We start from the raw sequence: 17,101 nt of genomic DNA, 5'->3' as shown, positions 1-17,101 counted from the left end.
ACTTGATGCTACCGACAGGTTATCAAAGTACTGGACAAGGACGGAATGGTTCGGCATCAAAGACTGGGCACCATGCCAAGACATAACTGCTGAACCAGAAAGCGAAAAGAAACTGACTGTCTTAATGCAAAGGCATGGAAAAGGCAGCTTGACAAAAATCAATGACAGAGAACCACTCAGCACCTCATGGAATTTGAAATATCACAGCTGGACTCGGCACCACAGGGCAACATAAAAACGCAATTTGATTAATCAGGCGCAAATCCAGAACAATGCAGTATTTACCGTTAGGTTTCAGCAAGCACATAATTGGAGAAATACATGGATTTCCTATTATATCTTTCACAATTCCTTTTTCAATCGTCAAATTAATCAAGGGAGCAATCACTGCAATGGTTTCTGGACTTAAATGATACTGCTGAATTCGCAGAAATTCAGCATTAGGCTTCACACTGATTTTAAATGGAGAAACACTTTAATCAGAACAATAGCTTTTCTTGTAAAGTCACAGACTTCTCATCTCTGGTTAAAGGAAATCTTTCAGTTTCTGATTTTTATTTGGCCAATTTGAAAGTTAAATCCTCATCATTTGTATGGAATCCAGTTACCTTTGGAGTACAGTAAATGAAACAATATAGTTTGCCCCGCAAATCTCGTCCCATTAAATTACCTGGACTTGAATCACACAACAAATTTGTGTAAATCCTCGAAGGAACCTATTCTAACAGGTAAGGGTTCCATTACCGGATGACATTTGTCTGTGTTCTCACAGTAGAGCAGGTAGCAAAAGTGTCAGCAAGAAATGAGACAGGAGTCCCATTTACTTTGCTGTTCAAATAGGGACCACTTTGGTCTACCGTTATGTATGCACCAAACATGCATTCCTCCTTCCCTCGCAGGCACAGTCATTGTGACAGGTCTGAATCTGCATCATCTATCTGAATCAAAGAATATTGTTGAGACAAATTTTGATTTACAAAGGATTCTACATTCGCATTAAACCCTTGATTTGAATTATATTTCTGGACCTGGCCATTCATTTGGGACATCAGGGCTTGAGGCACATTTGAAGCTTGATTTATTTGTCTGTGAACCCGTTGAGACTGTACCACGCAATTTCCCTGCTATTGTACATGTCCAAAATTCTGAATCTGTCCTCCATTTCGTAGAATATCTGTATTGAATCCCCATTTGCGCTTCAAATGCCCTAGATTCTTCTTTTTAAGTGCATCAATTGAAACACCCCGACCTCGCGATTGCATACCCTGTTGTTGAATTCCACTTACACCTCACATTGTAGATGTTTGCTGATAACCTCCATGCACAGCAAGCATGTGATCAACACCGGACACATTCTGATTTTTCTGAACAGCTTTCATTTTGGAGATCACCAATTTCTCCTTAAGTTTCTTATGCTTCAATTCAATATTGCCCCCACAGTAATTAGCATACTGTAGGATTTCATCTAGAGTTTTGCTCTGCCAACAAATCAAATGCTGCTGAATAATGCTACTATTCTCATGTCTCAATCTGAATACTAATCGATAAACAAAATGTCTCAAATCTTTCTCCGATACATTCCCATTCCACTTTGTTGCTTGAATCCCTGCAACAATCTCTCTTAGTAAGCAAGAACTATTTCTTTCAATTTTTGAGTCGCTCTATCAATTTTCACCCAATCAATTTCCTTAGGGGCAATTTTGCCTTTCAAATAGGTTTGGCTTGATTATATTTCTTCAACGCCTCAGCAGATGGTGCACCTGTTTGAGCATTTCTGGCTAGTTTTGTTTCAGGCCAATCAACAGCAATTTTACATTCTGCCCGCAAGTTGCTTGAAACCACAATGTTAAAGGTATCCAAACACTTCAGCAAAACCTTTGATAGCTTTACAAACTGCTCAACCTGTTTGTACAATTCAAATGGATTTTCTCTCAATTCTGGAAGGCATTTGTAAAAAAAAATATGGCTGGCCTATTACAAGGAACGTGCAAGTATACTCCTCCAGGTACTTCTCTCATGAGGAGCATTCTCACTTCCTCCCCGCGATTATCTTCAATCACTGGGAGCATATGCATTGTAACCCTTTGTTTCACTCTTCTTAGCCCATCAATCTCCCCATTTTTCTAACTCATTTCCTGAGGATAGCTAGTAATTCCTGAATTTGCAATCTAATTCTTAAAGGTCCCATTTCAATATCCCGATCATTGAAATATCTGTAGGGTTTCTGCAATGTCTGAGGTTTGTACGTCCACTCTGTATTTGAGACAATTCAGAATGTTTCATGAGGGCTCAGAACCAACATCGGATAATGTGTTTGCAGATGACCAATCATTCATCATCATAAGCACCTATCCTAGCTGGGCTTGTTCCTATAATCAGTTCCTCCAGCTCTAGTTGCAGTCTCACTACATCAAGGAACTTAGTTGTATCTGTTCCAGAGGCATTTGTTCCATTAATTCCAGCACCTTTGTCATTTACAGGAGTGTCTCTATCTCCAAGCCAATCATCGAAAATTTGAGAAGTAGGACCTGTTTGTTCTTTTGATGTATTTCAAAGTAAGCGTCCATAATGACCTTCTCATCCCATAGTAGGTGGTAAAATTAAAAAGAGACAGCAGAATTTGATGTTCAAAGGGTTACAGTGTTTCCCATTGCACTCTGAGTTAATTGTGATTAGGTCTCCCGGTTTTATGGTATTTATTTTAATTTTTTTATTTTTAACATTTCCATCTGTGTTTATCCATATTTATTTTTTGGCCATCGTTTTGGTATTTATCCATATATATTTTGTGTTTCAAGAATAAATGATGTAAAATTGTATATTTCTGCGTTTATAGAACTCTTCGACGTGCACTCGACCATGGATGCCTGTCACGTTTTAGCAAACCAAGCAGCCACATTTAACAAAAGACTACACTCACAGGTACATATTAGCATCATAATACAAATGTTTGTTATGTATTTAAGGAAATCTCATCTTGTATTTTAACCGTATACTCTGTCTACCTGCTCAGCTGTTGTATAGAATTCATGAAAAACAGCATGGGGAGTTTCTCACAAAAAGCACCATTTTCAGTATTTTTCAGTTTTTCAAAATAAATACAGACAGGAAACATGTTGTTTTCTGTCTGTATTTATCTGTAAAAATCAGTAAAAACTGAAAACCGGAAGCCTTACTTGTGATGGAGATACAACATCATTCCCAGAAGTATGGAAAGGTTGGGTTTGCCCTGACCTTTCATTTGAGGAATTAAGTTGTGCTGAACTCACAACTGATCCAGCACTCTTTCTATAAGGAACATCAACTGGAGTTAGACACAAGTGCATCTTTGTAGGCTGTCTCGGTCTCAAGTCTGCAGGAGTAGAAGTTGGACCATTTATCCCAGAAGGGACAGCCAACGTACATACATGATTCCCCTTGTTCGCAAACTGATATAAATTAAATACAATACCTAAACTAATTTTGAACGGTCTGCTTCACAGTGTTAGCAATTTCTGTATTCCTCCCATTGGTGTGAAAGGTGTGTGTAGAACTGCATCTATAGGCACAGCAGGTGCATCAGGAATTTTCCCAAGATATGACTTTAATGAATTCTGGGGCTAATTTTCATTATCAGGTAGTGGACGATTCAGCAATAATTCATTTAAAAACTCATCAAATTCACTATCACTATCTTTAACTGGAGCTATTCCCTTTGCCTCCTCAAGGTGTTTTTTTCTTTTCCTTTCACTTTCCTCCACCTTCTTTCTCTGCAACTGTTACAGGATACATTTTGTTCCCTCTGCTATATCAGTTCTCTATGCTTGTTGTTGTGCATCCCATCTGCCTTCGACATACCTATTTACAGTATTCTTGACCTCCCCTGATATCAGTTTTTCTTTTTGGTGAGCTATGTGCTCCCATTCATTCACTAAGTGCTTTAAATTGCCTAGACCCTGGAGCCGGCTTGATCTCATACAATGGTGGTGTCACATTTTCAAGAATTTTGACATTAAATTGTTCCATACTGTGAAAAAGCTAAGGGCCCATAATTTTCAGTGCATTTCATCCACTTTTCAAGCCATGTGCATGTATGATATGCTCACTCTTGTGACATATACAATGCTGGAGTACCCTCAGGTGGTATCTGTACTCCCTCTTCTAATTAGTACAGGCACATCTCCCTGCATCAACCTCTTCATATTCTTCAGGATTTTCATTTTCTCTAAATTAATTCTGGTCTTTCACATATGATGGTTGACAAATTAATTTCTTCTACACTTCCTTGTTTAACTTTCACAAACAATACCAGCGCGGCACACTGTGACGTCATCAACCTATCTCAGTGCGACGTTACACCAACAGGCCAATTTCAGCGGGGTACACTGACGTCAATTTCACTCATTACAGCAGCTATCTCTCCTTTACGATCCTTCAAGCAAAATTCCGCACACAATGCAAGCCATTTTCAATAAACTCTGTCTGCTCTACTAACTAAATGATCTATCTTTTCACACAAGAAGTCTAACCAGACACAATGATCTAATCTAATTTAACATACAGTTTAGCCACAGCCTTTTTTGTCATATCAGCCAAGCTCTGTTGGGTCCTCCTAGCCCAACGGTCTGCTCCACCTCATCTATTGTTACGACGACTCTTCTTGCTGTATCCGACTTACGTGTTCCTCTGCCTTCCTTTTCATGCTCTTGTGCTTACTTGTGATCTCTTGCATTGTTGCTATTCTGATCCCTTCCATAATTATGGAGTTAAGTACGTGTTTTTATTTTTTGTCTATTGCTGCTGCTTTGACACAACTGTCTTCCCTTATGTGTGCAGCAATTCATTGCAAAGCGCTCTGATACCCTCTAGGGTCATGTTTGACCTATATAAAACTATTTCAATAAATAAATACACTTTAAGGGAAACCTTGACCAGCGGGATCTCACCTAGGCTGATGCAATTACTACCCATGCACTGACAGCAATTGTAACAACTGTAACCCTCAATCTCAAAGAAATATCCCTTCTCTTGGAGGTATAATTGACAACGTATATCCAGGGATCTTAGGCCACGACAGACCAGATAAATTCAACTTCTTTGAATAAAGAGCATCACCCAAACATTGACTTTAACAACTTCTAATAACATCACACAGCCATTTCACAATACCACAATCTAAGCTTGGGCATTCGCAATGTGCAACCATAATGATAGTCACACAACTGCTTTGAATTGTCTTCACTCCACTGGTACTCTATCTTCTTTGGCTGAACATAGAGCATTGAACTTGGGCTGGGCACCTTCTAAACAAGGATCTTAACAGATCTCAGTAAAAATCTCCCTATATCCTAATGTCAGTGCACAGAACCATGCAATGTGCAACCAAATTGTTACAGTGGATACTGAGCCCTTTTTGATAAATGTGTTTATTACTATTGTCTCTTCCATTTGACTTAGCTCAGTGACACTCGCTTGATCCTCCGATGAATCTTGTATTGTGCCCCTGAGGGGTTGAATATAGGAGATCTAACATCCGGATATCCAATGAGGCTGAGGAATTGGATAATTGATTCACAAATTTGTCATTAGATTCATGTACATGACTCAACATCAGACTATATAAATTACTGCTAGTCTGAACCTTCTTAAGAAATGTAGCCAGATCAAAATCATGAAAACGAATAATTCTGTTAGGGCAATACAAAACAATAACATTAGTACCGGTAGATCAAAAATGTATCTATGCTGGTTCCTCCCCATCATTAATCAATTGGAATACACAATCAACTTAAGGAGACAAGCCATGATAAAATAGAGTCTATGGTTTAGGTAAAAGTAAATTTCTTAAGGATATTCAAAAGGGCAATACATCATTAATGAACATTTAGGATCTAAATAGTGCTGGACAGTCTAATTAGTGTGGGCTTGCAAAAAGTGAAAAAGGAGCTTTGGAAAGTTCAGCAAATACATGAGCCACGACAGCTCATGGGTAGTGTCCCATCAAGAAAGAGTCCTAGATTGGCGCACACAGCGTATGTGTTAGTCGGAAAAAGATCAAGTAGAGTCAGTCAAGGTTCCCAACGGCAGGGGTGGCTGCTCAGGATCAGGGAAAAAATATATACATATATAAAACTTAACTTAACCTGCCACTACGTCACCCCATTTCTCCTCTCCTGATCCAAGCTGGTGCACAGTGCGCAGGCTCCCAGAGGCTAATCCCAACACTGCTCTCAAGCTGGAAATTCTATTCCCAGCACAAGAGTAGCACTGGGATTGGTCTGAGTGGCCTCCTTTGTCTCTCAGAAAGTGCCTGGGAGCCTGTGACTTTTCTCCACCCGGCTGTACAACAGTCAGGTGAAGAAATGCTAAGTGCGCACGACAGGCTGGCCTAAGACGGCCAGACAAACAGTCATGCACACTTATTAGTGCCCACCACCCCTCCTCTCCACTACATAGAGTGCATGACCCCACCTTATGATGCAGCTCACCTGCAGGTAAGAAGAAAAATCAAATGATAGTAAAACTATTGGTTACAATACAACAATATGTTGATACATGAGAGGAGTCCTCAGCTATTTTCCAAGAACTGTATAGCATATCAAAGAGCTCAATTTTAAAACTGAGAAATCCATCACAGATAAAATGTTCATTTCTGTACTGTGGAATCAAATTCATCTTAATGAGATTTTGCACTTGCTATAAAGCTGCATATAATGTTCTGAAAAGTGCTTATCTTTTGGGAACCAGCAGAATAAGTCCTCCAAAAATGATAAATAACTATGTTTTTGCATTAGCGAGTTACATTGTAGAGGTTGAGTAACAATACAAATCTGCAAAATCGAGTTCTACATTTTAACAAAAGTCACTGCACTGCAAAATGTGTATATGTTTAAACTTTTTTTTATAAAGTTTCAAAAAAGGTAACTCCATACTTACAGGGGATGTCACGGTATCCATTTTCTAGAGCTCTAAAGTAGTTCATGAATTCTTTAGATGGAATTTTGAAGATTTCAAACAATCCAACATCGTGGAATAGTGTATACGTAACCTAAATACATTTGAGAATATCACTGAAGTTGGTCGTTAGAACATCTAGAGTGATCTCAATAATACTCAATCCTAGCCATTCAAATGCCCTTTTCAGTTTAACAATCTCACAAAACAATTTTTTTAATTCAATCATGTCAACTTTACTCAACAAAATGTAAGCCAGGAAATGTAAAATAATTAATAAATAAACATTTAATTATTGCCATGACCACACTCTTGCAAGCAATAATCATACAATTACTCATTAAGAACAAATCTACAAATCTTAAAAACATTAATGACAATGCAAGTAGATAAAACACATAAAACACATAAACATAAAAACTGAGCAAACATCAATAAATGGAGGTTCTAATTTTCAGACAATCAGTTAGAAATGGAACATGGGACAGATACTGTTGGACCTGGCTCTTTTGGCAGTGTTATCACCAAACATTTTGCCGTACCCCACCTATTTTCTGACATTTTTGTTGGCTTTAGGACTAGTGGCACTTTACCACTGCTAACCAGGGCTAACGCACATATGATCTCTCCTCTAAACATGGTATGATTGGTTTACACGTGTTTGGCATATTTGATTTACTTGCAAGGCCCTTGTAAAGTGGTATCCCAAATACCCAGGGCCTGTAAATGTAATGGTACTAGAGGGCCTGTAGCACTGTTTGTGCCACCCACAATAGTAGTCTTTCACACCAATCTCAGACCTACCACTCCCCTTTTATCACACATAGGTAACCCCTAAGGAAGGCTCTAGGTAGCCCTATGGGCAGGGTGCGATGTTAGTAAAAGGCAGGACATGTGCCTTTGTGTGTGGCATGTCCTGGTAGTGACAACCTATTTCGTTTTTCACTGCTGAGGCCTACTCCTCCCCTAGCCTAGCATTGGAAATTGTTATATACTTTTAAGTGGTAATTACTGATCAAAAAGGAGTGGTGTTGCCATTTTTGGTATGTTTAGAATGGTGGTGATAAACCCTACTTACTGGTGTAATTTGATTTTACATTACTATTTTAGAAATGACACTTTTAGAAAGTGAAAGAGGTAATGCTGCCTACAAGTGATTTATTTTACACAAAAAGGTTTATTTCAATTGGTCTCTTATTCAAGATGTCTCACCATGAAATCGCAAATCAATTAGAGGAGTACATCAATGTATCTAATGAAATAAATTCCAATAGCTGGGTGCATATTTTCTTTCTACGTTTATACCAAAACACATGAGACTAGGGGTTCATAACAAAAGTTATCACGAACACTGATAACCGATATTACAGTTATTGTGACTAAACCTTAACTAGTCATCAAAGCTCAAATACTTATTTCATCTAATGTCAGATATGGAGTCTGTCCTATACATAGGAACCAGATCTACCAAATTAAATTTAACAAGGACTTAAAGGAAAATTAAGTTAGATATTGACGTTTCGGTCTCTGTCATATCGGTGAGCCCATCTTCAGGACACAATTGGTGTGAAGCTCCAATACCCCCAATAATTGAGTCAAAAGTGATACAATGCAATAGCTGTCCTTCGAGAAGGAAATTGTAATTATAGCTTATATAGCTTCTCTTAAGGGAATCAAGTAGAGATCTTTATCTTTTAGAGTTCAAAGCTACGGCATCTGCCAGCGTCTCGTGCAACGTTTCTTAAAAGATAGGGGGTCTTGGAGCTTCAAACAAATTTTGTGTCCTGAAGAACAAGTTACTTCCGTTTGGTAATGCATTATCTGGTAGAAACTATCTAGCTGCAGATTCCATTCCTTAGCTTTGAATTACCCTGGCATCAGGCTGGATCCAGAAACTTTTGCTGAGCAATACCCCTTGCGAGCGCCGTCGGGTGACTCCATTCGGCTCCGTGTGACGTTGGCGTCGTTCGCATCAGTTATGACGTTGCGGTACCTGTACAGGCACCAACCAGATGCGTGGAAGTCAGTACTTTGTTTTTTCCATGCCAGTACCGCAGAGCCATGAAGTAACTGACGTATTAGTGTGCAAAACTAGGTCCCTGAAAAGGGGAATGATCCTAGCTCTAATAAAATCAGTCCGCAAAGCAGCGAGGCATGAGTGGGTCGTAATGGAATCTGCAGCTAGATAGTTTCTACCAGATAATGCGTTACAGAAGGTAAATAACTTATTCATCTGATATAACTGCATATTCCTTACCTTTGAATTAGATACCCAAGCCATACCTTCCCGGCAGTGGGTTGCGGACCAATACCAAAAACTAGGCAGTCCTGCAGGACCGAACAGGCAAACGGCCCATCCATGCGGACAGGACTGTCCAGGCAGCAGTGTTTGGCAAACATGTGCAAAGATACCCACATTGCTGCCTGACAAATGTCCATGATGGGGACACCCCAAGCCAAGGCCATAGCCGCAGCATTTACCCTGGCTGAATATGCCCTTAATCCCACAGGAGGCTGCTTCTTTGACAAGGCATAGCAGATCTTAATGCAGAGAATGACCCAGCGAGAGATGGTCCTTTTCTGCACTGCCCTTTCCTTCTTAGCTCCCACATATCACACAAAGAGTTGGTCGTTCACCAGGAAATATTTTGTGCTGTCAAGGTGAGCTGGTGCACACAAGGCTGCCCAAGACTTCAAGTTGTCATTGAATGTCCTATTGATAGGGAATAACTGAAGGTCCTATATATGGTCGGCTACAAACATCGACATCCACATGGGTTAATGTGGCATTAATGAGATTAAGAATATCTAGTGCCGACATTCTTAAATAGCAAGTCGACACGGGATGTCATGGCTTTATCCCCAATGTATATTTATATGACTGAGCAGTAGTCTTTTGGATGATGAGAATGGACTGATTAAGCATTGTCACTGACTGGGTAGAAGGCCGTTCCGATAAGACTACCTATTTGAACAGTGGACATTTCTTGCCTTGCCCCACCGACAGTACGATCTAGGTTCTATACGCCATTACTTTAACAGTATAGGCATAGAATTACTCGATCCTGCAATTCCTGGTATTTGTACGTGGACGAGTATGACATGAAATACATCGGCAATGGAAGAATCAAATAAACTAATTGGTCATACCGTGCCGGCATTTTTCTTGGGAACCACAAGTCGCCCCATGATGAGGTCACTTTGTAGTTCGGGTCGCGTCTACCACGTGTTGGGTTTAAAGCGGTAATATAGTGTATTTGAGTATGTGAACTACAAATCACTTGAATTTCACGTCATTTTGTAGTACACGCTTAGGACGCCGGTAGACCACGTGTTTCCTACACGGGTTGTTATGCTACCCAAGGGCGTCCAATATAGCGAAGGTCTTCTGCTTAAATACATTGCTGTCCGGGGCCTCGTTACCGCCCACAAACTTGGGTCAGGACCGAGGCACAGACGGATAGGTGAGAATTTGTGGCTCCGCTTGTTTTTTCAGTGGGATCGTGTTTTTTCAGCGGTATGGAGCTGCTAAGCGCTACCTGATAGTCGAGTGGTGAGCCATTTTACAAGCTATAGTGAAGCACTTTTTCTTGAAGATGACTAGTACACTTGGGCATCTATCGGGTGATTACGCGTGATCACAGTCGAGGTTTGGTTTCAGAACTAATGTTAAATAAGACCTCAATAGAACATTTTCTACCGTTTAACTCAACCTTTACCCTAGAGGTTTACAGGACTACCGTGGGTTATTAAAGGTTTTCACATCAGAAAGCTGCCTTCTAACTTTTAACTCTATTATGTAGAAGAGCCGTAGTGATAATGGTGACCGGGCTTAGTTGACAGACCATCATTTAACATTTACTACATCGGCATTTAACATTTACTACTGCGGCCGAGATAGCTGATTTTGGTATTCGGTGACCTACATAGGTGTCATGGTCTATTCGAATTTGAACTAATGCCACAATGTAAACAGTAATAACGCTTAATATACTACAGAGTGAAGTTATCAGCATCACAAGGCGTCCCAGGAGTTTCCAAAGGTTGTTCTGTTTTTCGAGAAGTTCTAAATAAAGACACATTAACACTGGGGTAATGACATACATTATTTGGTAACAATAACATTGCCTTCTGCTGAGGGAAATTGATTTTCTAGCAGGGTGGGGTCTCCTGTATACCTGAGTGGTTACCAGGTGAGGTGAGGCCACTACCTCATAGAGGACAGGTGAGTGTATCTGTCCCGATAGTGTATAGATGTAGCAGACATTATTTTTCTGTTTTTTATTGTTCACTTTATTCTTTATTATTTATTTTTTGTGTGTCATCTATCTCTACAGGTGTGAAGATCACCCTGCCTGTATGGAGGTATTTGTTCAATCATTTTTCGTTCACAATTTGCAGTAGCTTGATTATGACAAGGTCCTGAAGAAAGCCAGGTCGAGTGGGACTAGGTGGCTGAAACTAGTAGACCATTTAGAACAGCGGCATATTTTATAGAAGCCGTTCCTGCACTTTAATAGGTTTGAAAGCAATACGTGAATAAAGGGGTCTGTTTTCTTCCATATCCTTTTAAAATATTTTCACATTTTTTGCACTGCACTGCACTTCTTTCTTTCCATTGACCACTTTTGAACATATGGTATAAAGTGTTTTCCTGTCTAGTTTGGTGAATTACATGGTTACTGCTGTCTGACTAATATGTCATCCAGTCCACAGCGGCACCCCTCTTGGTTGTGAGGTGCAGTGGTAGACCCGCAGGAATTCCAGATGATGACACTGGCCACGAAGGGCAGTTCATGGAAATCCTACAACCTTTCTGTGACAAAAAAGAGTTCATGTGTATGGATATCTATTGGAAGTAACATGCTTTTTGTGACTGTACATACAGTATTTGCATTTGTCCTTCTCTTACTATAGTTAGTTGACCGCCAGATCCTATTTATGTTTGTAACTGTCAAGTTGACCGACAACGCTCTTTTTGGATCCAGTCGATGGAGACGCTCCTCCTCTTTAGAAGTATGCGGGGAGCAAAGAAGGTGGGCAATGTGATGGAATGACACAGATGGAATGAGGTCATGACCTTTGGTAAAAAGGAAGCCCGGGTGTCAAGCACCACTTTGTCTGGAAAGGACATCAGATGTAATGTAATTGTACTTTTCTATAGCGCAGCTATCACTCCAGGGAGCATCTTGGCGCTGTAGCCCGTAGCCAGATGGAACAGGCCAGAAAACTACTCAAGCATCGGGCCCTACATTCTTATACCAAGGCTTTGCACGCTGTGTCCGTAAGATTAAAAATCCAGGTTTTCAAAGCTTTCCTAAATAGGTTCTCAGCGGGGATTTGCCGCAATTGCGGCGGGACCTTGTCCAACGACCTGGAACCTATCACTCCAAGAGATTTCCCTCCCTTCGTGACAAGCCTACATTTGGGAATCAACAACAGATTCATATTTGAAGACCTAAGGTTACGGGATGGCACGTAACGTCTGAAGCGATTAGATAGATAGGGAGGCAAGCAAGATAACGCCTGCAACTCACTCACCCTCCGGACAGATTTAATTGTCACTAAAAAGGCTGTTTTGACGGTCAACAGCCGGAGGGGACAGTTATGTAGAGGGTCGAAGGGAGCACACATTATGTAGGTGAGGACTAAATTAAGGCCCACTGTGGCATAACAAAGGGTGGGGGTGGAAACAAGTGAGCCAGCCCTTTTAGAAACCTATGAACAATTGGATAGAGAGCTGGTTTGGCAACCGCAAAAAAGCAAACAGAGAAGAAAGGAACTCTTTAGAGTTACCAAAGCAGATCCCTGCTGGGCAAGGGTCAGAATGAATAAAAGACAGTGAAAAGAAAAGCAGAAAGATGATCAATAGACCTTTCTGTAGAGTATAATACAAATTTCTGACAATGGCAGGCGTATACCGTCTTAGTGGAGGACCACCTGGCCGCCAAAATAACATTACATACTTTGGGAGGTAGGTCAAAAACCATCAACTGCCGCTGCTCAATCTCCACGCATGGAGGCGTAGAGTTGATGGGTTCTGGTAAAGAAACCTCCCCTGCTGTTGCAACAGAAGATCCTCCCAAAAGGGCAGCCTGATCAGCGGATCGATGCTCCTCTTCAGAAGCTCTGGATACCAGTCTCTCCTCGCCCAGTTCGGAGCCACAGGAATGACTTGTGTCCAGTCGCTCCTGATCTTTTTTAGAACCCCGGGCATAAGTGGTATGAGCGGAAAAGTGGACAACAGGCTTTAACTCCACTTGTGACGAAAGGCGTCGCCTTGGAAACTCCAGCGCGCAGTATTGCTGACACTGTGCGTTCTCTTCAGAGGCGATAATCTAACCAAGGTTCTCCCCTCTGCTGAAAGAGACATTGCGGCACCTCTGACTGAAAACTCCATTTGTGATCCGCTAGGCATCGACGACTGAGTTAGTCCTCCCTGGTGTTCAGAGAATCTGCCAGGCGTTGAACCATCAGGGTTATGCCCTGCTGTCCAAGACATGTCTAGAGACACAGGGCCTCTCGACAAAGGGTCTACAACCCTACCCCGCCCTGCTTGTTGCAGGACCACGTGGTGGTGGTGTTTTCGGTGAACACAGCCTCTTCCCCTTGACAGAGGGAAGAAATGCTTTCAATGGCAACCAAATCTCTCTTGAGCTCCAACAAATGTATGTGGAGCCCTGACTCTGCTGGAGACCAGTGTCCTGTGGTCTCTACCTCTACCAGATTGCTTCCCTATCTTAAAAGTGACGCATCTGTCACAACTGTGAGATTTGGTTAGGGAAGGGAGAGGGGTCTGCCATTGACCCAATCGCATCATCAACCACCACTGCATATCTTTTGCAGTTCCTTCTGACATCTGAACGACATCCGTGAGATTTACCTAATGCTGTGCTCACTGAAACTTCAAATCGCACTGCAGAGCCCGCATTCGCCACATGGCATGCTTTACTAACAGGATGCAGGCGGCCATAAGATGAGTCTCAGGAGTCAGTCTTACCAAAATCCAGGATAGAGGCTGAAAGATCGGAATCATAACCTGAATATCCTGAACTCGCAACTCGGGAGGATAGACCAGAAACTGCACTGTGTCCAGATCAGCTCTGATGAAAGGGAGCATTTGAGAAGGAACCAGGTCTGACTTGGGCACGTTTATAGAGAACCCTAACCCATGCAGAAGATTCGCCACAGTCTGAAGGTTGGAGACGACAGCCTGGGCCGAGGACTCCTTTAACAGCCAGTCGTCGAGGTAGGGCAAGACAGACACCCTAACCTGCGCAGATATGCAGAGACCACCCCCATCACCTTGGTGAACACCCGAGGGACACAGGCAAGACCGAAGCGGAGCACGGTAAACTGGAAGTACTCGCGGCCTACCTTGAACCACAAGTAACACATGGGGCCTGGCAGCATAGGGATGTGAAAATACGCATCCTGCAGGTCCAAAGCTACTACCCAGACTTCTTGGTCTAAGGCAGACCAGACCGGAGCTAGAGCGAGCATCTTTAATTTCTCCTTCTCGAGGAACAGATTGACGGTCCGAAGATGTAAAACGGGCCGCAACCCTTTGTTCTTCTTCAGAATCATAAAGAAGCGGGCATAAAGCAGCCGCTGTTTACTTCAGAACCCGGGACCCTTTCTATAGCTCCCTTGGCCAAGAGAACTGCAACTTCCTCCTATAGCAATTATAAATGATCCTCCATCAGCCATTCCTGATGTGACAGAATGGGAGGAGGAAAAGAAAGTAAAGGAAGAGAATAGCCCTCCTGAATGATCTGCAAGACCCACTTGTCCAATGTTATGGTCCTCCAGTGGGGGAGTTGATGCATTCTGCCAACAACTTGAGTGGTGTGGTCTTGCAGAGTCAGACTAAAAGTGCTTGGAGGCTGCGGCTGCCGAGGGTAGGGTGTCCGACGGCTTCTGGCTTCCATTCCTAGGTCGCAATGAACTGCGTCCACATCCCCGCACAGGTTGGGAAGCTTGTGCAGGACAGTGGCTGGGATAGGGCTGATGCGGCTGGAAACCTCTTCTGTTGCCGCGAAAGGAAGACTGGCCACAAGGTGTAGAAGAGGGGCCCAAGGATCTGGCTGTAACTCGAGATTCCTTGAACCGCACTAGGGCCGTATCTGCCCTTTCCCCAAAAAGGGGCTTCAATCAAAGGGCATGTACATCAGATTTGCCTAGACAGCACGTGAGAAGCCAGTTGTCCTAAGCCAGGCGTGGCACCTCAAGGCCACTGTTGTGTAAATCGATCAGCCCAGGGAATCCATTGTATCAAGGTCACACCTTATGGTGAATTTTGCTGCATCTCTCCTGTCCTTCACTGCCTGAGAGCACAGCCCGAGCCTCCTCCGGGATTTGTGGCAGCACTTGCGCATCTGCCTCCCAAGGGGAATGGGAGAAACAACCCAATAAGCATGCGGTATTCACCGTCCGCAATGCCAGGCTAGAGAAATAAAACATTTCCTTCCCAAATGGATACAGCCTCTTGGATTCCCTATCCGGAGGAGTGGCAGGGAATGTGCCCTGTGACATAGATGCCTGATTCAGCAAACTTTCTGGGTGGGGTGTTGGCTGAGTAAACTTTGGGTCGCCCAGAACTGGGCAATGGCAGCGTGCAATTGTCCTATGCACAGGAGCCCCTGCGCTAGGCTTGGACTACGTGCCTATAAGGACATCAGTAAGTGCTTCATTAAAGGGAAAAAGGGGTTCTGAGGCAGAAGCCCCAGGCTGAAGCACTTCAGTCAGGAGATTAGACCTGACGTCCACTGAGGGCAGCTCCAGTCAGCTGCCCTCTTGAACACGATGGCATAAGATGCCCTCTCCTCTGTAGCCACAATTAGCAAAGAGAGCATGCTAGTATTTGGAGAAGTATCCAACCCACTGGCTTCCCCAAGTCCCCATACCAGTGCAACTGCTCTGCAGAGTCATCCTGGTGTTCCAGAGGGTCCGTAGACCCCTCCCATTCCTCTCCTGAGCCTAACATGTCCACAAAGTGTTCAGGCAACAACATAGAACCCCTGGGTTCAATCGAGGTTGGAATCGGCATAGAGCGACGTCCTTCCAAGTCGTCAAGGATTATGATGGGGCAGGCACTACTAATGGGCATCGGCGGCGTCGAAGGCAACGATTTCAGGTCTGACGCCTGGGGAGGTTGCGGTAGCACGACCAGCATCGACCCAGTCTGGATCTTTGAGGCCGCACTGATGCCAGAACCGATGGCGTCAAATCCGACGGGCCCCTTCTGACCCCGCAGGGCCAAAAGGCTCACCAGAGGGGCCAGCCCGCTGAAATATACGGTGCATGGCCTCGTAGAACTCTTTAATCTGAGCAGGGGTCGGTCCGTCTCCTGGAAAAGGAGGGAGGCACGAAGTAGACCCTTGCTCCAGCTCCATAGATACCGTGCCTAGAGTGCCGGTGCTCCTTACCTCTTGTCGACAGACGAGGTGAAGATGAAGTATTGCTCAGAGAAAGTTTGCGGATCCAGCCTTATGCCTGGGAAATTCAAGGCTAAGTAATCTGCAGCTAAAAGTCTCTATCAGATGATGGTCTCACAGATATATTACAATGGGGACCGAAACATCCTCTAACCCAATTTTCCTTTTAGTCATTGTTAAATTTAATTTGGGAGATCTAGTTCCTATGTGTAGTACAGACTCCATATCTGACATTTGAGGAAACGGGTACATGTGCATTGATGACTAATTAGTCTTTACTCACGATAACTAATATCTGTTAGCCATGCTGGTGAGAACTTTTTTGTTATAAATCCCTAAGCTCAGTGTTTTGATATAAACTTAGAAAAAAAGAGATACACCAAGCTAATGGAATGTATTTCATCAGATAAATTGATGCATGTACTGCTCTCATTGATTTGCGATGTCATGGTGAGACATCTTGAATAAGAGACGGATTAAAATAAACCTTTTGGGGTACAACAAATCCCTGTAGGCACCATTACCTGTTTAACTTTACTTACCCAAGCCCACAATGGTATACTAAGTTGCCCATATCTATGTAAACAATACTTTTATAAAGTGGGCATTGCTCTGTGCTTATGACTCTTTGTCCTTGGAAGCCGGTCTCCAATACACTTCAGGGCTAGGTGACGGCTACACTTGGTCCATATTTTCCAGATAGCCACCACAAAGGAAGGGCTGAGTGTGAC

At 42.8% G+C, this 17,101-nt stretch overlaps 1 protein-coding gene across 3 annotated transcripts in view; it reads right to left on the bottom strand.

The window, feature by feature from the left end:
• Positions 1-17,101, bottom strand: part of PDE3B (phosphodiesterase 3B) — a 1,530,363-nt gene that overhangs the window by 608,904 nt on the left and 904,358 nt on the right. For all 3 annotated transcript variants that reach the window (XM_078681018.1, XM_078681020.1, XM_078681019.1), the window contains one exon: positions 6,916-7,027. In XM_078681018.1, coding sequence (XP_078537144.1) covers positions 6,916-7,027 — 112 coding nt within the window. The remainder of the gene's footprint in view (positions 1-6,915; positions 7,028-17,101) is intronic.

This window comes from Lissotriton helveticus, chromosome 3_1 (assembly GCF_964261635.1).
Source record: "Lissotriton helveticus chromosome 3_1, aLisHel1.1, whole genome shotgun sequence".
Lineage (NCBI taxonomy): Eukaryota > Metazoa > Chordata > Amphibia > Caudata > Salamandridae > Lissotriton > Lissotriton helveticus.
The sequence above is the reverse complement of the archived record's forward strand: the minus strand, read 5'-3'. Positions and strand labels throughout refer to the sequence as shown.